Below are 24796 nucleotides of genomic sequence, written 5' to 3'. Positions count from 1 at the left end.
TAGAGTTTGTGTTAGAGTTTGTGTTAGGGTTTGTGTTAGGGTTTGTGTTAGAGTTTGTGTTAGAGTTTGTGTTAGAGTTTGTGTTAGAGTTTGTGTTGGAGTTTGTGTTAGGGTTAGGGTTAGAGTTTGGGTTAGGGTTAGGATCCCTAGGGTTAGGGTTAGGGCTAGGGCTAGGGTTGAGGTTAGGGTTAGACTTTGTGTTAGGGTTAGAGTTTGTGTTAGAGTTTGTGTTAGAGTTTGTGTTAGAGTTTGTGTTAGGGTTAGAGTTTGTGTTAGAGTTTGTGTTAGAGTTTGTGTTAGGGTTTGTGTTAAGGGTTGTGTTAGAGTTTGTGTTAGAGTTTGTGTTGGAGTTTGTGTTAGGGTTAGGGTTAGAGTTTGGGTTAGAGTTAGGATCCCTAGGGTTAGGGTTAGGGCTAGGGTTGAGGTTAGGGTTAGAGTTTGTGTTAGGGTTAGAGTTTGTGTTAGGGTTAGAGTTTGTGTTAGGGTTAGAGTTTGTGTTAGAGTTTGTGTTAGGGTTAGATATAGGGTTAGAGTTTGGGTTAGGGTTAGAGTTTGTGTTTTAGGGTTAGGGTTAGAGTTTGTGTTAGGGTTATGGTTAGAGTTTGTGCTAGAGTTTGTGTTAGGATTAGGGTTAGAGCTTGTGTTAGAGTTTGTGTTAGAGTTTGTGTTAGGGTTAGGGTTAGAGTTTGTGTTTTAGGGTTAGGGTTAGAGTTTGTGTTACGGTTAGGGTTAGAGTTTGTGTTAGAGTTTGTGTTAGAGTTTGGGTTAGAGTTTGTGTTAGAGTTTGTGGTAGGGTTAGGGTTAGTTTGTGTTTTAGGGTTAGGGTTAGAGTTTGTGTTAGGGTTAGGGTTAGAGTTTGGGTTAGGGTTAGGGTTAGAGTTTTTGTTTTAGGGTTAGGGTTAGAGTTTGTGTTTTAGGGTTAGGGTTAGGATTCCTAGGGTTGCTAGGGATCCTAACTCTAACCCTAGGTATTTCTGTTTATAGTGGGTTTTCTAGTTGTTTTTGATGATTGGCAGCTGTCACGCACTTCTCATCATGCATTTCAAAAATGCAAACGCAGGAAAAAACGCATGTAAACGCGTCAAAACGCCGCGTTTGCGTTAAAACATGCAAAAACGCATGCGCCTAAAAAACACAGCGTTTAAACGCATTTAAACGCGTTTTTGTCACCAAATGCGTTTGCGTTTAAAACGCTGCGTTTTAAGCGCAAATGTGAAACCAGCCTTAGTTAAGGAAAAAAAATAAAATAAAAAATATATTTATTTCCATTAGGTAGAATGCAATCCGCAATTTTTGTGCACGTGATGCGTTTTTTTCTGCGGCGGAATCGTATTCCGGAAAAAAACGCAGCATGTTCATTCTGTGTGCGGAATCGATGCAATTCCGCACACATAGGAATGCATTGATCCGCTTACTTTCTGCATGGGGCTATGCCCACAATGTGGGAAGTAAGCAGATCATGTGCGATTGGTACCCAGGATGGAGGAGAGGAGACTCTCCTCCAGGCCCTGGGAACCATATACCTGTAAAAAAAAAATAGAATTAAAATAAAAAATCGTGATATTCTCACCTTCCGGTGGCACTCGCAGCTTTCTCGCTCCTCGCGATGCTCCCGTTCCCAGTAATGTCTCATGGCAATGACCTGTGATGACGTAGCAGACTACCGTGATGCTACGTCATCTGTGGTCATTGCCACAAGGCATTACTGGGAACGGGAGCATCGCGAGGAGCGGGAAGGCTGCGTGGGCCGCCGGAAGGTGAGAATATCACGATTTTTACATTTTTTCATTATTTTTAACATTAGATCTTTTACTATTGATGCTGGGCATAGGCAGCATCAATAGTAAAAAGTTGGTCACACGTGTCAAACACTATGTGTGACCAACCTGTCAATCAGTTTTCCAAGAGATGCTACAGATCGCTTGGAAAATGCTAGCATTCTGCAAGCTAATTACGCTTGCAAAACGCTAGTGTTTAGCGGGAATACGCATGCAAATTCCGCATGCATTGTACCCATGGCAGGGAGTTGCGGAATTGCCATGGAAATTTCCACGGCAATTCTGGACGTGTGCACATAGCCTTAGGGTTGGTCTAAAGCTAGGGATAGGCTAAGGCTAGGGTTAGGGTTGGGCTAAAATGAGTTGGCCTAAAGTTAGGGTTAGGGCTAGGGTTAGGGGTATGGCTAGGGTTAAAGTTGGGATAAGGGTTAGGTGTGTTAGGATTAGGTTTGTGGTTAGGGTTGCTTTAGAGTTAGGGAGGTGTAGAGGTTAGGGTTGGCTTTAGAATTGGGGGGTTCGACTGTTTAGGTACATCAGTGAGGCTCCAAATATGACATGGTGCCATCATTCATTCCAGCCAATTTTGCGTTCAAAAAGTCAAACGGTGCTCCCTCCCTTCTGATCCCTGCCATGCACCTATACAGTGGCTTTTCCCCACATATGGGGTATCAGCGTACTCAGGACAAATTGCACAATACATTTTGTGGTCCATTTTCTCCTGATACCCTTGTGAAAATAAAAAAAAATAGCTACAAAGTAAATTTTTCATTTTTTCAATTGCACATTGCTTTAGCTCACATGAAGCACCTGAAGGGTTAATAAACTTCTTGAATGTGGTTTGCACACCTTGAGGGGTGCAGTTTTTAGAATGGTGTCAAAATTTTTGCCATATTTCCATTTTTTTCATAAATAAACGCAAGATATATCAAAAAATATAAATTTTACCAATAATATGAAATATAATATGTCATGAAAAAAAAAGTCTCAGAATCAGTGGGATCCATTGAAGTGTTCCAGAGTAGGGTTGAGCGACTTTTATTTTTTTAAGGTCGAGCCAGGTTTCGCGAAACCCGACTATCTCTAAAGTCGAGTCGAGTGAAATCGGCCGATTATGGCGTTAAGTCGGGGATCGACCGAAACACGAAACCCAATGCAAAGTCAATGGGAATTTTTTTTTTTTTCCTTCTCTCTCTCTCTCTCTCTCTCTCCTCCGTCCCTGAACAGAAAAACTGGTGTTGCACATTTCAAATCGCTACAGCGCACAAGCGACAAGATGACGATAAGCGTCCACGCCCCTAAGACCTATGTCATCACTCTGCCCACGCTCCTTCATTAGCTGAAAAAATGGTGCCAAGCGCATCATACGAAACGCGACTTTGGCGCGAAAGTCGCGTACCGCATGGCCGACCCCACACAGGGGTCGGATCGGGTTTCATGAAACCCGACTTTGCCAAAAGTCGGCGACTTTTGAAAATGAACGACCCGTTTCGCTCAACCCTATTCCAGAGTCATAACCGACAAAAAGTGACATTGCTCAGAATTGTAAAAATTGGCTTGGTCATTAAGCAACAACTTGGCTCTGTTACTAAGGGGTTAAGCAAGAGGCACCACTAACCAAACAACACCATGAAGACCAAGGTGACCTCCAACTAAGTAAGGAAAAAAGTTGTTGAGAAGCACAAGTCTGGGTTGTGTTATAAAAAAAAACTAAATCTTTGCTAATCTTCTGGAGCGCTATAAAGTCCATCAAATGGAAAGAACATGGCTCCACAAGATACCTGCCAAGAGAGGGCTGCCCACCAAAACGCTCAGCCTAGGAAAGGAGGGCATTAAACAGAGAGTCAGCACAGAGACTAAAGATAACCCTGAAGGTTGGGCTGCCACCAGGAATTTCAGGGTCCCATACTGGCAACATTTTTGATTGCCCTTGAGACTCCGCGCTGTCTCCTCTACAGCTCCGCCTCTACCTCTCGAACTTTCCTCAGTCCTACTGCTCACTCTTGGAAAAACTCTACTTCTGCACCACATCTTCACTAATCTCTTATTAACAGTTCCCACAGAACACCAGATCACATACATAGCCATCAGTGTTTATTTGGGCCAAAATGTTTTCTAAGCATGCAACCATGACAAGGTAGACTCTTTTGGCAGGGCCTTATTCTACTATAAAAAATTTTGTAAAATATCCAATACTCTTTTTAATTATATTTTTATTTATATTTCTTTAATGGAACTTGTCACATGGAGCAAATACCACTGCACCGTGACCAGATCACATAATACCACCACATAGTGGCCGAATAACACCACATACAAGGGGCAAATACCACCATACCATGACCAGACCACATATTACCACCACATAGTGTCCATATAATACTGCATACAAGGAGAAAATACCACCACACTGTGACCAGATCACATATTACCACCACATAGTAATCGAATAATACCACATACAAGGGAAAAAATACAGTCACACCATGACCAGATCATATATTACCATCAGAGTAAGCAAAGGAAAGAGTTGTCTCAGGAGATTAGAAAGAAAATTATAGACAAATATGTTAAAGGTAAAAGTTATAAGACAATCTCCAAACAGCTTGATGTTCCTATGACTACAGCTGCACATATTAATCAGAAATTTAAGATCCATGGGACTTTAGCCAACCCCCCATGGACTTGACCGCAGGAGGAAAATTGATGACAAATCAAAGAGACGGATACTATGAATGGTAACAAAAAAGCCCAGAAAAACTTCTAAACAGATTAAAGGTGAACTTCATGCTCAAGGAACATCAGTGTCAGATCGCACTATCCGTCATTCTCTGAGCCAAAGTGGACTTCATGGGACACGACCAAGGAGGACACTATTGTTGAAAAAAAAATCATAAAAAAGCCAGACTGGAATTTGCCAAACTACATGTTGACAAGCCACAAAGCTTCTGGGAGAATGTCCTATGGACAGATGAGACAAAAATTTAAATACTTGGCAAGGAAGATCAGCTCTATGATCACAGACAGAAAAATGAAGCATTTCAAGAAAAGAACACTGTCCCTGCTGTGAAACATGAAGGAGGCTCTGTTATGTTCTGGGGCTGCTTTGCTGCATCTGGCTCAGGGCATCTAGAATCTGTGCAGGGTACAATGAAATTTCAAGACTATCTAGGGATTCTAGAAAGAAATGTGCTGCCCGGTGTCAGAAAGCTTGGGTGTTGCAACAGGATAATGACCCAAAACACACAGCTAAAAACACCAAAGAATGGCTAAGAGGAAAACATTGGACTGTTCTGAAGTAGCCTTCTATGAGCCCTGACCTAAATCATATTGAGCATCTTTGGAAACAGCTGAAACATGCCGTCTGGAAAAGGCAACCTTCAAACACAAGACAACTGGAGCAGTTTGCTCTAGAGGAGTGGGCCAAAATACCTATCAAGAGGTGCAGAAGTCTCATTGACAGTTACAGGAATCGTTTGATTGCAGTGATTGCCTCAAAAAGTTTTGCAACAAAATATTAAGTAAAGGGTACCATCATTTCTTTCCAGGCCTATTTCACGAGTTTTATTTTTTTTTAAATTCTGTGGAAGCATGGTTGGAAAGCAATGTCTGACTTTCATTTGTTCATTTTCATAGATTTTTTTTATTTATTATTACTTTTGTCAGATTCAAGTTATTTCTGTGACCATTGTGGGTTTTTCTGTCATTAAACGAGGGGTCCCAACAATTTTGACCACGTGTGTTGAATATAAATAATTCACCAATCTTTCTAAGCGTCAGTTTATAATGCTACAAATAGCTACCGCCAGATACATAGCATTTCAGCTAACAATCATGCATTTGTAAGTGTGTGACATAGGTTGTCATATGCCTCCCCTTCTTTAAACAGTGTTTATACCAAGTGTATGGTTTTATTGTATTTTTGTGACTGTATTAATATGTGAATCTGAGTAGAGTTTCATAGACACTAATGTACGTAGTTAATGTAATGTATTGTGATTAATGTGTAATGTTATTCATGTATAGTATATAGGGAAAGTCTAGGGTTAAGTTTACATTATATTAAGCATAGCATAGAATTGGATATGGTTTAAGTTAGAAAGGGGAATATTTAGTAGGGGGCATACTAGATATAGGAATTTCAGTGCATACTAAAAGGTAAAGTTTGTCAAGCAACTGACTGCTGGGGCAGACAGAGAAAGAAGACAGTTGGTGATTGTTCCAACCCAAAGTGGGAGAAGTTAGGGCCAGTAAAAGGTGACTCCTTCCTGGTTTAGTCAGTGAGTGAGGAGAGTTTGTTGGTGACAGTTGCTATGGGTAGTTCAGGGGCAGTGGGCTGAACACCGCTTGGGCAAAGACGTTTTGGCAGTATGAAGTCGCACAAAACTCCCTAGAGACATTTCTACAATGTCCGCAGCCTAGGGTTCAAGTCAGGGGCTATGGAGAGCACTGACAACCCTTCCATACAGTGGAAGATGGGTGAGGAAACATGTGAGGGAAATGTTGTGGATCTTGGGCATAACGTGGAGCCGTATTGGGAAACCCTGGGGCTGACAGAAGGATCAAGCATAGGGGTAATCCATACTGAAAGTGAAAACAGGAGTGAAATGTTGTGTGTGGAGGAAGCAAGTGACAGAGGGTGCTGTGCCCAATACTGTGTATTAAAGATGGCTGTACTTGAACTGTTCAGTAAAGACGAATTTGTTAAAACAAACCGGGTGTCCTCTATTGAATGGGCAACTGCTCCTGGATCCAGGATCATGGAGACAGTGAAGGTCTGCGGCCAAAATGTGAGTGAACTGCACTGCACTCACAGCACATGGGAACTGGGACACCATTTTTTTGTGGGGTATCAGGTTGTGGGAGAACAACAACCCCTCACCCATGACTACCTGCACCTTACACATGGGTCGATAATGACTTGTAGGATTGCTACTTCCAATAGGTGGCACTAGAGTTCAAGCCCTCTTCCTCTCTGAAGAGATAATTTGCAGCTTACACAAGTGAAACATCAAAAGGAGTAACAAAAAAAGGTTTACGCTATGTGCACACGTTCAGGATTTCTTGCAGAAAATTCCTGAGAAAAACCTGAAATTTTCTTCAAGAAATCTGCATGCGTTTTTTTGCGCGTTTTGCCACGTTTTTGCTGCATTTTTAGTGCGTTTTTGATACGTTTTTTTCCGGACATTTCCCAATGCATTTTATAGTGGGAAATCCGCAAAAAAACCGCAAAATTAATGAACATGCTGTGTTTTTTACCGCAATGCGTTTTTTTCGCGGAAAAAAACGCATCATGTGCCCAAAACATGCGGAATTCATTCTATAAATGATGGGATGCTTATTTTATGCTGTTTTTTTGCGGTTTTATAGCATTTTTATCGCAAAAAAACTGCAAAAAATCAGCAACGTGTGCACACAGCCTTACAGTATGCTGATATACGTAGAGTCCTTGTTATAGTTCACTGGAGGATGGGGGATATCTCTGTACCTCTGAATTCTCCTGTGTGTACTTGTGTCCGCTGTAGGGATCCTGTATCCAGAAGCAATTAGAAATGGGAACGGTGCAGCAAGAGTCCTCTGGTAAGTGTTAGGGTATGTGCACACGTATCTATGAGGGCTGCAGATTTTTCCACAGCGTATTTGATAAATCCGCAGTGCAAAACCGCTGCGGTTTTTCCTGCGGATTTATCACGGTTTCTATTGCGGATTCTGCTGCGGGTTTACACCTGCAGTTTTCTATTGGAGCAGGTGTAAACCCGCAGCAGAATCCGCACAAAGAATTGACATGCTGCGGAATGTAAACAGCTGCGTTTTCGCACGTTTTTTTCCGCAGCATGTGCATTGCGGATTTCGTTTCCCATAGGTTTACATTATACTGTATACACATGGGAAACCGCTGCAGATCCGCAGCAAAATCCGCAGCATGTGCACATACCCTTACAAGTCTGTGCAACCTGGGCACTTCAGCCGGTAGCGTCCCTGGTATCCAAGTATGATGTCACAGTACGAAGCGACGAAGTTCTGCGGTCTCCACATCCTACTCGTTTCAAGGAATTCTTGGTTCCCCTTTGTCAAGGTATGTGGATTGAAGACCACAGGAGAAGATTTAAAGCTCCCAGCTCTGCCCTCACAAACTGATGCACCTGGATAGCACTGCAGCTTGAGCCCTCTTATGAATATTGACAAAAAAGAAAGGGGGGATCTATACAACTTATCACAAAAGTTATTCAATTGCTTACCAAAGTATACAATATTTGATATATAAAACTTCTGTAAATTTTACTTAGCAAAAATGTGTACCTCTGTGCTAAAGGATTTGTATGAATGAGCATATAGTTTTAAAATTCGATTATAATGTGAGATATTTTTAATAAATGAGATAAAATGTGAATTTAAAAATATGAACTATAGTATGTATATAGATTAAAAAAAATCTGTATTTGTAAGTTTCTTTAGGCAATTATGGTCAGTGTTAATGGATATTAATATCAACTATGCCACATATCAAATAGCGATGGTGAAAATGTATTAAAATATATTATTATTAGCAGTTATGATGAAGATAATGGATATTTTTAGCTACAAGGTTACATATAGATATATACAGTATGTGGAAATATCTAGCAATGAGCTATAAGCATTATTTGCCCAATATTTCCATTGGGTATGTGTTTCTGCATGAGATTATATAAGAAATAGCAAGAACAGGTGGTACATGCTTGTGTTATGATATGGCCATTTTCTACTTCGTTACCCTTAAGAATTCAAATTTCTACATACAAAATGTTCATAATAATCTTAATAATAAAATCACATTGTGTCCAAAAGGAGGAGTTATATATGTTTTTAGAGGTAGTATAGTGTCAATACTAAAAAATGATGTATGCCCAGGAAATTTTAAATCATCAATTTATACTCAAGAATTGTCAATCAATATGTATTCGCAACCGGATTGAAGAGGTACAAAAAAGGAGAGAAAGGGAAAAAGAAACAGAAAATGAGGGAAGAGAGGAAAATAGTTCTGCAATAAACGATCAAAAATAGAAAAAGAAAAAGAGCAGCACAGCCCGATAACAAGAAATCCACATGGAATCACAGACAAAGTTCCTGAGCTCCAAATATATGGTGAGGTGCTCACGTCTGAACCACAAAGGTATTTCAATATGAACATCAAAAAGAAAGAAAAGACGTGGCAACACTCACCAGTCCTGTGAAACGGATATGAGTCCTTTAATTAAGCATCAGTGAAACCGTCTTCACGGCACGGGGGAGAGGAGAGGAAAGGAGGTGAGCGGGGAGAGGACAACAGCCGTTTCGCGCCCACACCGGCGCTTCTACGGGTCCGCAGACCATTCCATCAAAGTCTGCATTTCAAAAGTCACTACTTCCCTTCTGAGCCCCGACGTGTGCCCAAACAGTGGTTTACCCCAAAACATGGGGTATCAGCGTACTCAGGAGAAACTGCACAACAACTTTTGGGGTCCAATTTCTCCTGTAACCCTTGGGAAAATAAAAAATTCTGGGCTAAATAATTATTTTTGAGGAAAGAAAACGTATTTATTATTTTCACGGCTCTGCGTTATAAACTTCTGTGAAGCACTTGGGGGTTCAAAGTGCTCACCTCACATCTAGATAAGTTCCTTGGGGGGTCTAGTTTCCAAAATGGGGTCACTTGTGGGGGGTTTCTACTGTTTAGCCACATCAGGGGCTCTGCAAACGCAACGTGACGCCCGCAGAGCATTCCATCAAAGTCTGCATTTCAAAACGTCACTACTTCACTTCCGAGCCCCAGCATGTGCCTAAACAGTGGTTTACCCCCACATATGGGGTATCAGCGTACTCAGGAGAAACTGGACAACAACTTTTGTGGTCAAATTTGTCCTGTTACCCTTGAGAAAATAAAAAATTGCGGGCTAAAAAATCATTTTTGAGAAAACATTTTTTATTTTTTATTTTCATGGCTCTGCGTTATAAACTTCTGTGAAGCACTTGAGGGTTCAAAGTCCTCACCACACATCTAGATTAGTTCCTTTGGGGGTCTAGTTTCCAAAATGGGGTCACTTGTGGGGGAGCTCCAATGTTTAGGCACACAGGGGCTCTCCTCTCGCGACATGGTGTCCGCTAATGATTGGAGCTAATTTTCCATTTAAAAAGCCAAATGGCGTGCCTTCCCTTCTGAGCCCTGCCGTGCGCCCAAACAGTGGTTTACCCCCACATATGGGGTATCTGCGTACTCAGGACAAACTGGACAACAACATTTGTGGTCCAATTTCTCCTATTACCATTGGCAAAATAGGAAATTCCAGGCTAAAAAATCATTTTTGAGAAAAGAAAAATTATTTTTGATTTTCATGGCTCTGCATTATAAACTTCTATGAAGCACCTGGGGGTTTAAAGTGCTCAGTATGCATCTAGATAAGTTCCTTGGGGGGTCTAGTTTCCAAAATGGGGTCACTTGTGGGGGAGCTCCAATGTTTAGGCACACAGGGGCTCTCCAAACGCGACATGGTGTCCGCTAACAATTGGAGCTAATTTTCCATTCAAAAAGTCAAAAGGCGCGCCTTCCCTTCCGAGCCCTGCCGTGTGCCCAAACAGTGGTTTACCCCCACATATGAGGTATCGGCGTACTCGGGAGAAATTGCTCAACAAACTTTAGGATCCATTTTATCCTATTGCACATGTAAAAATGAAAAAATTGAGGCGAAAAGAAATTTTTTGTGAAAAAAAAGTACTTTTTCATTTTTACGGATCAATTTGTGAAGCACCTGGGGGTTTAAAGTGCTGACTAGGCATCTAGATAAGTTCCTTGGGGGGTCCAGTCTCCAAAATGGGGTCACTTGTGGGGGAGCTCCAATGTTTAGGCACACAGGGTCTCTCCAAACGCGACATGGTGTCCGCTAAAGAGTGCAGCCAATTTTTCATTCAAAAAGTCAAATGGCGCTCCTTCCCTTCCAAGCCCTGCCGTGCGCCCAAACAGTGGTTTACCCCCACATATGCGGTATCAGCGTACTCAGGACAAATTGGACAACAACTTTCGTTGTTCAGTTTCTCCTTTTACCATTGGGAAAATAAAAAAATTGTTGCTGAAAAATCATTTTTGTGACTAAAAAGTTAAATGTTCATTTTTTCCTTCCATGTTGCTTCTGCTGCTGTAAAGCACCTGAAGGGTTAATTAACCTCAAGAATGTGGTTTTGTGCACCTTGCGGGGTGCAGTTTTTAGAATGGTGTCACTTTTGGGTATTTTCAGCCATATAGACCCCTCAAACTGACTTCAAATGTGAGGTGGTCCCTCAAAAAAATGGTTTTGTAAATTTCGTTGTAAAAATGAGAAATCGCTGGTCAAATTTTAACCCTTATAACTTCCTAGCAAAAAAAAATTTTGTTTCCAAAATTGTGCTGATGTAAAGTATACATGTGGGAAATGTTATTTATTAACTATTTTGTGTCACAAAACTCTCTGGTTTAACAGAATAAAAATTGAAAAATGTGAAAATTGCGAAATTTTCAAAATTTTCGCCAAATTTCCGTTTTTATCACAAATAAACACAGAATTTATTGACCTAAATTTACCACTAACACGAAGCCCAATATGTCACGAAAAAACAATCTCAGAACCGCTAGGATCCATTGAAGCGTTCCTGAGTTATTACCTCATAAAGGGACACTGGTCAGAATTGCAAAAAACGGCAAGGTCTTTAAGGTCAAAATAGGCTGGGTCATGAAGGGGTTAAGATATGCCAATATTTGGAGATGATTTTTAAAATTTTTCCATAGTTATTGTGATATTGTGGGATGATAGGGACTAGACCAACTTACTCTTGCATGCTGCAGGTTGTTGATGATTCTCTGATGGCTTGGCCAAGTTTTGCGCCTCCTTCATTGTGGCCTCCAATAAATCTGGATTATAGCCCTTTGATGTGAAAATTTACAAAATTAACCTCCTCTTTATAATTATTAATATCTGTGCAGCTCCTTTTAATATGGGTGAAATGACCTTTGGGGATATTCAACAACCTTGTCGGCAAGTGACAACTTGTGAGAGGCATAAAACTATTTGAGACCATATCTTTTGAGAAACTCTTAGTAATCAAGTTGGTATGGTCTACCCCTATGTTAGGTCTAGGAAATTCACCACATATGGGAGACTCCTCAAATGTATGGAGGAAGGTGCTGTGGTCAGATGAGACCAAAGACTATGTCTGGTGCCAAACCAACACAGCTCATCGCTCCAAGGACACCATCCCCACATTGATACATGGTTGTGGCAGCATCATGCTGTGGGAAAGGTTTTCGGCAGTAGGGACATGGAAAGTGAAGATGGATGGTGCAACATACAGGAATATTCTTGAGCAAGCCAGTTTCAGTCTGTCAGTGATTTGAGACTGGGACAGAGGCTCACTTTCCAACAAGACAAATGACCCAAATCATACTGTTAAAGCAACACTCGATTGGTTTAAGAGGAAACGTGTAAATGTTTTGGAATAGCCTAGTCAAAGTCCAGACATTAAACAAATTGAGAATCTGAGGTCAGACTTGTAAATTGCTGTTCATCAGATGAAACTATCTACTTTGAAGGAGCTGGAGCTGTTTTGCCTTGAGGAATGGGCAAAAAATCCAAGTGGTAAGATATAGAAAGCTTATAGAAACTTATACAAAGCAAATTGCAGCTGTAATTGCTGCAAAAGGAGGCTCTATAAAGTACTAACTTTTGGGGGGTGAATAGATATGCACACTGAAGTTTTCAGTTATTTTGTACTATTTGTTGTTTGCTTCACAATAAAAAGAAAAACAAATGTTTACAGTTGTAAGCATGTTCTTTACATGAACTGATGCTAACCTTAAAAAAAAACAGTGAAATTCCAGGTTGTGGGGTAGCAAAAAACGGAAAATGCTAGGGGTTGAATATTTTTGCAAGCCACTGTACATGCCTTGGCATGCTATCAGTAAGGTTATTAATGGATGTCTGAGGTATGTTCTGATATGTAAATCATCAAGATCCACTGCTGACATTGTAATTGATGACCAATGACGTCTTGGATATGCTGTGTGGGGGACCCGTCCGGAAATACTGCAGGCCATGGAAGAACATTAAGACCAGGCTAACTGGACATAGTACCATAAACAAGATGCAGTCTGCCATTGTCATGCCTAAAAATAGCTCCTTTGACACTGGGAAATGGTCGCATCACTGGCTCCTTGAACAAAGCAATGTAAAATACAAAAAAATGGTGTCCGGCTCAACAGGACAGAATTTTCCTTTTTTTTTATTTTTCAAAAGAAATTATAGTGCATACAAAAAAAAATGACCCAGTCGACGCGTTTCAAAGCAATGTAACACTGAGCTGTTAGTTTACCTAACTGAAGAGGAGTTTGGCTATCATGCATTATACCTGACCCCAAAATCTCAGGAGTAGGACTAGTGTAACATTCAGTTGTGAAGATATCTTTTTGTGTTGATCATGCTGCCTCTTGAGATTCTCTGAAAGGCACATAGTGATTCATTGTTTACTGTAAGTGAAATTAGACGGCATATACCAAGCTTAAGGCATCAAACAGTGTCTACTGAAATCATCAGAATGCTTTTGCATGAATTGTGCTACAAATCAGAAATCCAGCTACAGGTGTTCAACTGACCACTTGTCATTGCTCTCAAAGGTTATCTTGGTGCAGAGCAAGCTGGTGATAGGGGCTAGAATGAAGGTCTATGCTGTTCAGCGATTAATCTAGTTTTAGTCTTTGACTCAATGATAGCCTAATATTGGTCCAGAGACCTAGTGGGCTATGCCATGTAAAGGCCTTGATGGGAAAATATGAAAGTATTGCAGTAGCTGTCTTTCAAGACAAAATTGCCAGGACCCACGTTATTCATGTTACTGTGATCAGCCTGTGTGGCCTTAGCATGATACCATGACCTGCAGCATCTTTAGACTTTTCTCCCATTGGACACATCTGGGACGTCATTAGCCGGTAATTGCAAAAGAAGCCGAGTGGAACTCAATGATTTGTTTGCCCAAGTACATTCAACGAGGCAAAACATTCCTCAGACAACCGTTAATTACTTCTTTGATAACAAGCCACAGTGTGTAAGTCCATGTATTTCTGCATGCATCACTCATTCTTTAAAATTTTTGTTTACATTATTTCATAATTTGGATAGTATTAACAATTGTTCATGTAATTTTTCTAATTCTATGACTTCTCATTGTGTTTCAATTTGAATGATGAGGAGTGAATATTTTAAAAGTAGGACATTAAACTGTGTGAAATAATTGTGTATATCTTTTCTTGAAGTTGTATTTCTCAACTCACCACTGCCATCAACGGACAAAGTGTTTTCTTCGTCTTTGAAGTCTGCTGTAAATAACCTTACTGGTTCTCTAAAATTAGATATTACAACATTAACCAAAATATCAGTCATAATATATTAAATATTTTGGGATATATATGAGATAAGTAATAAAGTATTTATGTAACATATAAACTAAAATCATGCAGGATCGGCAAGTATAGACTATACCGGGCCAAAATGAAGTGATGTTTCTACAAACTACACAAAAAATCAGTGATCACATTAGATCTCAGGTACGAATGAAGGAGAAATTTAAAGATCCCTATTTACCAATATCCATGTTGATAAATATAAAACCCCCTAGGGCTCCAGCAATCAGGTATAGCTACGGAGCATGCAATCTAATATTGAGCATACAATCACTTATTTTTCATTTGACGGCATGCAAAGATAATTGAGAGGCCTCATCTATCTCTAAGGCAGACCTACTTTGGCTCTGTACAAAACTAAACAAAGTTGGTCAATGCAAAAAGACTGCTCAAACCAAGCAAAGCACCTTGTAGGTGACATAACCCTATTAACAATTGAACCTTTAACCCCAAAGCCTGTTTTAACCTTCCTGACCAGACCACATTTTCCAAATTGGTCATGTGTAAATTTTTTGTTGTAAGAGTTCTGGAATGCTTCCACATATTTCGATGATTATGAGACTGTATTTTCGTGACATATTATGCCTTAAGTTAATGGTAAATTAAGGTTAATATGATTTGTTTCTATTTTTTTTTAAATATTGAAAACGTGTCAAACTTTTAAAGAATTTGAAATTTTCGATTTATGAATTTGCCTGCCACGTAGTATATTGCCCAGTGACGTAGTATATTGCCCAGCAACGTAGTATATTGCCCAGCTACGTAGTATATTGCGCAGCCACGTAGTATATTGCCCAGTGACGTAGTATATTGGCTAGCCACGTAGTATATTGCCGAGCTACTTAGTATATTGCCCAGCGACGTAGTATACAGCACAGAGCCACATAGTATATTGCCCAGCCACGTAGTATATTGCCCAGTGACGTAGTATATTGCCCAGCCACGTAGTATATTGCCCAGTGACGTAGTATATTGTCCAGTGACGTAGTATATTGCACAGTGACGTAGTATACAGCACAGAGCCACATAGTATATTGCACAGCGACGTAGTATATTGCACAGTGACGTAGTATACAGCACAGAGCCACGTAGTATATTGCCCAGCCACGTAGTATATTGCCCAGTCATGTAGTATATTGCCCAGTGACGTCGTATATTGCCCAGCCACGTAGTATATTGCCCAGCCACGTAGTATATTGCCCAGCTACATAGTATACAGCACAGAGCCACGTAGTATATTGCACAGCGACATAGTATATTGCACAGCAACGTAGTATACAGCACAGAGCCACATAGTATATTGCCCAGCCACGTAGTATATTGCCCAGTAATGTAGTATATTGCCCAGTCACGTAGTATATTGCCCAGTGATGTAGTATATTGCACAGCGACCTTGTGTACAGCACAGAGCCATGTAGTATATTGCCCAGCCACGTAGTATATTGCCCAGTCACGTAGTATATTGCCCAGCCACGTAGTATATTGGCCAGTCATGTAGTATATTGCCCAGTCACGTAGTATACAGCACAGAGCCACGTAGTATATTGCCCAGTCACGACGTATATTGCCCAGCCACGTAGTATATTGCACAGCGACGTAGTATATTGCCCAGTGACGTAGTGTACAGCACAGAGCCACGTAATATATTGCTCAGCCACGTAGTATATTGCCCAGTCATGTAGTATATTGCCCAGTCATGTAGTATATTGCCCAGTGACATAGTATATTGCACAGCGACCTTGTATACAGCACAGAGCCACGTAGTATATTGCCCAGCCACGTAGTATATTGCCCAGCCACATAGTATATTTCCCAGCCACGTAGTATATTGGCCAGTCACGTAGTATATTGCACAGCGACATAGTATATTGCCCAGTGACGTAGTATACAGCACAGAGCCACGTAATATATTGCCCAGTCACGTAGTATATTGCCCAGTCACGTAGTATATTGCCTAGTGACATAGTATATTGCCCAGCTACGTAGTATATTTCCCAGTGACGTAGTATATTGCCCAGCTAAGTATTATATTGCACAGTGACGTAGTATATTGCCCAGCCACGTATGTCACAGGTTAAAAAATAAAAAATAAACATACGCACCTAACAATCCGAGGGCCCATTGTAGTTGTAACATACTCACCTTCGGATCTGGCGCAGGCGATGAGCGCGCGGCTGCCGCCATCTTACGTTCCCTGAATGCATTGCGAAATTACCCAGATGACTTAGCGGTCTCGCGAGGCCGCCAAGTCTTCTGTGTAATTTCGCAATGCATCGCCAGGAACGGATGATGTCGGCCGTAGCGAGTGGCTCGGCGGACAACGGAGGGTGAGTATAGCAGGTTTTTTGTTTTTTTATTATTTTTAACATTAGATTTTTTACTATTGATGCCGCACAGGCAGCATCAATAGTAAAAAGTTGAGGACACACAGGGTTAATGGCGGAGGTAACGGAGTGCGTTACCCGCAGCATAACGCAGTCCGTTACCGCCAGCATTAACCCTGTGTTAGCGGTGGCTGGAGGGGAGTATGCGGGCGCCGGGCAGTGACTGCAGGGAGTAAGGAGCGGCCATTTTCTTCCGGACTGTGCCCGTCGCTGATTGGTCGTGGCTTTTTTTCCGCGACGAATCAGCGACTTGGATTTCCTTGACAGACAGAGGACACGACAAATGAATATCCGTGACAGACAGACGGACAGAAAGACAGATGGACTGACGGAAGTGACCCTTAGACAATTATATAGTAGATATATATATATATATATACATATACATATATACATATATATATATATATAAACAGTATTTCTTGGCCCAGTGTTGATGTTTCAACTTCTATGTCTTATTTAGTGGTGGACAATTCAGTTTCAACCTTCCTTACCTTGGCCATATCTCTGAGCACTGAACACCTTGTACTTTTGGGCAATCTAGGGAGGTCGCAACCCTGGAATATGAAAGCACTGAAGGATATTGTGTCACTGGTCACTTTATGTTTCTACAGATTCTTTCTTCCCTTGGCATCAAAGACCTTGCCCTGTCCTGAATTGCCTCATACCTATCCAACCACACATTTAGCGTTTCCCACTGCCACACTACCTCCTCATCCTGCCCTCTCTCTGTTGGAGTCCCTCAAGGCTCTGTCCTAGGGCCCCTACTTTTCTCCATCTATACCCTCGGCCTAGGACAACCAATAAAGTCCCATGGCTTCCAGTACCACCTGTATGCAGATGACACTCAGATCTACCTCTCTGGCCCAGATGTCACCTCCCTGCTGTCCAGAATCCCGAAGTGTCTGTCAGCCATATCCTCCATCTTCGTCTTCATCAGGTGGCAGTATACAGAGAGTGGGCCAGAGTGAGTATATAAAGAAGCACCAACCAATGAGATTTAAGGAGCAATTGTTCAGAACACATGATTAGGTGGGATCACATGATTAAGATACAAGTCGCAACGCAGTTTAAAAACATATACAGTATATCAAAAAAGATTAAAAAAAACGGATACAGCATAATAATATAAAATCAACTAAAATAAAACCAATAAAATGCGAAATAATAATAAAAAAAAAAAAAAAAACAGGGCAAAAATGCAGCCATTATGTGACCTTTTCAATGATGAGATTTAACCCCTCAGGTGCCAGTGTGCCGAGTTTAAAAATCCAATAACTTTCTCTTCTTACTAAATTGGTAAAGCGATCAGGCATATCCTTTGGTATCCGATCTATGATGGTAAGCTTTAGTGAACTTAGGTTCCTATTATGTACTGTGAGGAAGTGTTTTGACAGACTATGCATTAAATACCCATTCCGGATGTTCTGACGGTGTTTATTCATCCTTGCATGCATAGCCTGTATCGTCCGCCCGACATATTGCAGCCCACAACCACATTCGATCAGATAAACTACATAACTAGAGCGACAGTTTACATGACAGTTAACCCCTTCACGACCCATGACGCCACGTAGGCGTCATGAAAGTCGGTGCCATTCCGACCCATGACGCCTATGTGGCGTCATGGAAAGATCGCGTCCCTGCAGATCGGGTGAAAGGGTTAACTCCCATTTCACCCGATCTGCAGGGACAGGGGGAGTGGTAGTTTAGCCCAGGGGGGGTGGCTTCACCCCCTCGTGGCTACGATCTCTCTGATTGGCTGTTGAAAGTGAAACTGCCAATCAGAGCGATTTGTAATATTTCACCTATTATAACGGGTGAAATATTACAATCCAGCCATGGCCGATGCTGAAATATCATCGGCCATGGCTGGAAATACTAATGTGCCCTCACCCCACCCCACCGATCGCCCCCCCAGCCCCCCGATCTGGCCGGTACACTGCTCCGGCTCCCCTCCGTCCAGTGCTCCGCTCCCCCCCCGTGCTCTTGTCCGCTCCCCCCGTGCTCCAATCACCCCCCGTGCTCCGATCACCCCCCCTGCACTCCGATCCACCCCCCCCCCGGTGCTCCGTTCCACCCCCCCGTGCTCCGTTCCAGCCCCCCCGTGCTCCGTTCCACGCCCCCCGTTCTCCGTTCCACCCCTCCCGCGCTCCGATTCCCCACCCCCGTGCTCCGATCCCCCCCCCCCCCCGTGGTCCTCCCCACCCCATCATACTTACCGATCCAGCCGGGGTCCCGTCCGTCTTCTCCCTGGGCGCCGCCATCTTCCAAAATGGCGGGCGCATGCGCAGTGCGCCCGCCGAATCTGCCGGCCGGCAGATTCGTTCCAAAGTGCATTTTGATCACTGAGATAGATTATATCTCAGTGATCAAAATAAAAAAAATAATAAATGACCCCCCCCTTTGTCACCCCCATAGGTAGGGACAATAAAAAAATAAAGAAATTTTTTTTTTCCACTAATGTTAGAATAGGGTTAGGGTTAGGGGTAGGGTTAGGGTTAGGGGTAGGGTTAGGGCTAGGGTTAGGGTTAGGGCTAGGGGTAGGGTTAGGGGTAGGGTTAGGACTAGGGGTAGGGTTAGGGTTAGGGGTAGGGTTAGGGGTAGGGTTAGGGGTAGGGTTAGGGTTAGGGGTAGGGTTAGGGTTAGGGGTAGGGTTAGGGCTAGGGTTAGGGTTTCGGTATGTGCACACGTATTCTGTTCCTCTGCGGATTTTTCCGCTGCGGATTTGATAAATCCGCAGTGCTAAACCGCTGCGGATTTATGGCGGATTTACCGCGTTTTTTTCTGCGCATTTCACTGCGGTTTTACAACTGCGATTTTCTATTGGAGCAGTTGTAAAACCGCTGCGGAATCCGCACAAAGAAGTGACATGCTGCGGAATGTAAACCGCTGCGTTTCCGTGCAGTTTTTCCGCAGCATGTGTACAGCGATTTTTGTTTCCCGTAGGTTTACATTGAACTGTAAACTCATGGGAAACTGCTGCGGATCCGCAGCGTTTTCCGCAGCGTGTGCACATACCTTTAGAATTAGGCCATGTGCACACGGTGCGGATTTGGCTGCGGATCCGCAGCAGTGTTACATCAGGTTTACAGTACCATGTAAACATATGAAAAACCAAATCCGCTGTGCCCATGGTGCGGAAAATACCGCGCAGAAACGCTGCGTTGTATTTTCCGCAGCATGTCAATTCTTTGTGCGGATTCCGCAGCGTTTTACACCTGTTCCTCAATAGGAATCCGCAGGTGAAATCCGCACAAAAAACACTGGAAATCCGTGGAAAATCCGCAGGTAAAACGCAGTGCCTTTTACCCGTGGATTTTTCAAAAATGGTGCGGAAATATCTCACACGAATCCGCAACGTGGGCACATAGCCTTAGGGTTAGGGTTGGAATTAGGGTTGTGGTTAGGGTTAGGGGTGTGTTGGGGTTAGGGTTGTGGTTAGGGGTGTGTTGCGGTTAGGGTTGTGATTAGGGTTATGGCTACAGTTGGGATTAGAGTTAGGGGTGTGTTGGGGTTAGTGTTGGAGGTAGAATGGAGGGGTTACCACTGTTTAGGCACATCAGGGGTCTCCAAACGCAACATGGCGCCACCATTGATTCCAGCCAATCTCGTATTCAAAAAGTCAAATGGTGCTCCCTCACTTCCGAGCCCTGACGTGTGCCCAAACAGTGGTTTCCCCCACATATGGGGTACCAGCATACTCAGGACAAACTGCGCAACAATTACTGGGGTCCAATTTCTCCTGTTACCCTTGTGAATCTAAAAAAATGCTTGCTAAAACATAATTTTTGAGGAAAGAAAAATGATTTTTTATTTTCACGGCTCTGCGTTGTAAACGTCTGTGAAGCACTTGGGGGTTCAAAGTGCTCACCACATATCTAGATAAGTTCCTTGGGGGGTCTAGTTTCTAAAATGGGGTCACTTGTGGGGGGTTTCTACTGTTCAGGCACACCAGGGGCTCTGCAAACGCAACGTGACACCCGCAGACCATTCCATCAAAGTCTGCATTTCAAAAGTCACTACTTCCCTTCTGAGCCCCGACGTGTGCCCAAACAGTGGTATACCCCCACTCATGGGGTATCAGCGTACTCAGGAGAAACTGGACAACAACTTTTGGGGTCCAATTTCTCCTGTAACCCTTAGGAAAATAAAAAATTCTGGGCTAAATAATTATTTTTGAGGAAAGAAAACGTATTTATTGTTTTCACGGCTCTGCATTATAAACTTCTATGAAGCACTTGGGGGTTCAAAGTGCTCACCACACATCTAGATAAGTTCCTTTCGGGGTCTAGTTTCCAAAATGGGGTCACTTGTGGGGGGTTTCTACTGTTTAGGCACATCAGGGGCTCTGCAAACGCAACGTGACGCCCGCAGAGCATTCCATCAAAGTCTGCATTTCAAAACGTCACTACTTCAATTCCAAGCCCCGGCATGTGCCCAAACAGTAGTTTACCCCCACATATGCGGTATCACCGTACTCAGGAGAAACTGGACAACAAATATTGGGGTCAAATTTCTCCTGTTACCCTTGGGAAAATAAAAAATTCTGGGCTAAATAATTATTTTTGAGGAAAGAAAACGTATTTATTATTTTCACGGCTCTGCATTATAAACTTCTATGAAGCGCTTGGGGGTTCAAAGTGCTCACCACACATCTAGAAAAGTTCCTTTCGGGGTCTAGTTTCCAAAATGGGGTCACTTGTGGGGGGTTTCTACTGTTAAGCCACATCAGGGGCTCTGCAAACGCAACGTGACGCCCACAGAGCATTCCATCAAAGTCTGCATTTCAAAACGTCACTACTTCACTTCTGAGCCTCGGCATGTGCCCAAACAGTGGTTTACCCCCACATATGGGGTATCAGCGTACTCAGGAGAAACTGGACAACAACTTTTGGGGTCAAATTTCTCCTGTTACCATTGGGAAAATAAAAAATTGCAGGCTAAAAGATCATTTTTGAGAAAATATTTTTTTTTTTTTATTTTCATGGCTCTGCGTTATAAACTTCTTTGAAGCACTTGGGGGTTCAAAGTCCTCACCACACATCTAGATTAGTTCCTTTGGGGGTCTAGTTTCCAAAATGGTGTCATTTCTGGGGGATCTCCAATGTTTAAGCACACAGGGGCTCTCCAAACGTGACATGGTGTCCGCTAATGATTGGAGCTAATTTTCCATTTAAAAAGCCAAATGGCGTACCATCCCTTCCGAGCCCTGCCGTGCGCCCAAACAGTGGTTTACCCCCACATATGGGGTATCAGCGTACTCAGGACAAACTGGACAACAATATTTGGGGTCCAATTTCTCCCATTATCCTTGGCAAAATAGGAAATTCCAGGCTAAAAAATCATTTTTGAGGAAAGAAAAATTATTTTTTATTTTCATGGCTCTGCGTTATAAACTTCTGTGAAGCACCTGGGGGTTTAAAGTGCTCAATATGCATCTAGATAAGTTCCTTGGGGGGTCTAGTTTCCAAAATGGGGTCACTTGTGGGGGAGCTCCAATGTTTAGGCACACAGGGGCTCTCCAAACGCGACATGGTGTCCGCTAACAATTGGAGCTAATTTTCCATTCAAAAAGTCAAATGGCGCGCCTTCCCTTCCGAGCCCTGCCGTGTGCCCAAACAGTGGTTTACCCCCACATATGAGGTATCGGCGTACTCAGGAGAAATTGCCCAACAAATTTTATGATCCATTTTATCCTACTGCCCATGTGAAAATGAAAAAATTGAGGCGAAAAGAATTTTTTTGTGAAAAAAAAGTACTTTTTCATTTTTACAGATCAATTTGTGAAGCACCTGAGGGTTTAAAGTGCTCACTAGGCATCTAAATAAGTTCCTTGGGGGGTCTAGTTTCCAAAATGGGGTCACTTGTGGGGGAGCGCCAATGTTTAGGCACACAGGAGCTATCCAAACGCGACATGGTGTCCGCTAACGATGGAAATAATTTTTCATTCAAAAAGTCAAATGGCGCTCCTTCCCTTCCGAGCCTTACCATGTGCCCAAACAGTGGTTTACCCCCACATGTGAGGTATTGGTGTACTCAGGAGAAATTGCCCAACACATTTTACGATCCATTTTATCCTGTTGCCCATGTGAAAATGAAAAAATTGAGGCTAAAAGAATTTTTTTGTGAAAAAAAAGTACTTTTTCATTTTTACGGATCAATTTGTGAAGCACCTGGGGGTTCAAAGTGCTCACTATGCATCTAGATAAGTTCCTTGGGGCGTCTAGTTTCCAAAATGGGGTCACTTGTGGGGGAGCTCCAATTTTTAGGCACACGGGGGCTCTTCAAACGTGACATGGTGTCCGCTAAAGAGTGGAGCCAATTTTTGATTCAAAAAGTCAAATGGCGCTCCTTCCCTTCCAAGCCCTGCCGTGCGCCCAAACAGTGGTTTACCCCCACATATGAGGTATCACCGTACTCAGGACAAATTGGACAACAACATTCGTGGTTCAGTTTCTCCTTTTACCATTGGGAAAATAAAAAAATTGTTGCTAAAAGATAATTTTTGTGACTAAAAAGTTAAATGTTCATTTTTTCCTTCCATGTTGCTTCTGCTGCTGTGAAGCACCTGAAGGGTTAATAAACTTCTTGAATGTGGTTTTGAGTACCTTGAGGGGTGCAGTTTTTAGAATGGTGTCACTTTTGGGTATTTTCAGCCATATAGACCCCTCAAACTGACTTCAAATGTGAGGTGGTCCCTAAAAAAAATGGTTTTGTAAATTTCGTTGTAAAAATGACAAATCGCTGGTCAAATTTTAACCCTTATAACTTCCTAACAAAAAAAAATTTTGTTTCCAAAATTGTGCTGATGTAAAGTAAACATGTGGGAAATGTTATTTATTAACTATTTTGTGTCACATATCTCTCTGGTTTAACAGAATAAAAATTCAAAATGTGAAAATTGCGAAATTTTCAAAATTTTCGCCAAATTTCCGTTTTTATCACAAATAAACGCAGAATTTATTGACCTAAATTTACCACTAACATGAAGCCCAATATGTCACGAAAAAACAATCTCAGAACCGCTAGGATCCGTTGAAGCATTCCTGAGTTATTACCTCATAAAGGGACACTGGTCAGAATTGCAAAAAACGGCAAGGTCTTTAAGGTCAAAATAGGCTGGGTCATGAAGGGGTTAATATTAAAACTGGTGCCCGTAGTATATGACCGAAATTCTTTCGCTCCATTACTGATGGAACCACAACATAAACACTTAGCTGCCCTGCAAGCAAAGCAACCCGGATTATGTTGTGTCCGGCAAGTAGATGTGGATGCACACTCACGAGTTACGTTGCTGGGAGCAACGATGTTACAAAGGGTGCGATTTTTTCTGAAGATGGTTCTAGGTTGCGCAGGAATATGTGTTGATAAAACTGGATCCCCTTTCAAGATGAACCAATATTTTTTCAAAAGGTTTCGTACGACCCCATGTGATTGATTAAAGGTAGTTATAAAACTCCATTTAGTGAAATCACAGGGTTTAACAGACCTATTATTCTTATTTTTAATCTGCTCAATGCATTCTTTTTGTGAGAAGGCTCTGGCTCTTGTGAATGCATCAGAAACCAATTTTTTAGGGTACCCTTTACTCTTAAAACGATGTTTCAGGATATCGGCTTCTTTGAAGAAATCACTGTCTTTAGTGCAGTTCTTCCTGATCCTCCAGTACTGCCCATAAGGGATATTTAAAATCCAATTAGGGAGGTGACCACTGCTAAAATTTAGATAGCTATTTACGTCTACTCTTTTGAAATGCGTGGATGTTGAAAAGTGACCATGTGGGTCAACTTGTACCAATAAATCTAGAAATTGGATTGCTGTACTAGATAAGTTGGCTGTGAATTTTAGTCCCCAAGAATTCATATTCAGGGACTGAACAAAATCCAGTGCTTCTAGTTCGGAACCCATCCAGATAATAAAAAGATCATCAATAAAACGGCGGTAGAGGGCAATTTTGCCAACCGCCAGTGGGGACTGCGCGATGAAGACTGACTCAAATGCCCCCATGAACAAATTAGCGTAACTGGGGGCAAGTCTCGTCATATTCCTGCGCAACCTAGAACCATCTTCAGAAAAAATCGCACCCTTTGTAACATCGTTGCTCCCAGCAACGTAACTCGTGAGTGTGCATCCACATCTACTTGCCGGACACAACATAATCCGGGTTGCTTTGCTTGCAGGGCAGCTAAGTGTTT

General features: G+C 42.2%; 1 protein-coding gene across 1 annotated transcript in view; it reads right to left on the bottom strand.

Moving 5' to 3' along the window:
* The window catches only part of CCDC158 (coiled-coil domain containing 158), a 193180-nt gene that overhangs the window by 47694 nt on the left and 120690 nt on the right, over window positions 1-24796 (bottom strand). The window contains exon 20 of the mRNA XM_069743236.1: window positions 14086-14153. Coding sequence (XP_069599337.1) covers window positions 14086-14153 — 68 coding nt within the window. The remainder of the gene's footprint in view (window positions 1-14085; window positions 14154-24796) is intronic.

Source organism: Ranitomeya imitator, chromosome 1, assembly GCF_032444005.1.
Source record: "Ranitomeya imitator isolate aRanImi1 chromosome 1, aRanImi1.pri, whole genome shotgun sequence".
Classification (NCBI taxonomy): domain Eukaryota; kingdom Metazoa; phylum Chordata; class Amphibia; order Anura; family Dendrobatidae; genus Ranitomeya; species Ranitomeya imitator.
Note: the sequence above shows the minus strand (reverse complement) of the source record. Positions and strands in the feature narration are given on the sequence as shown.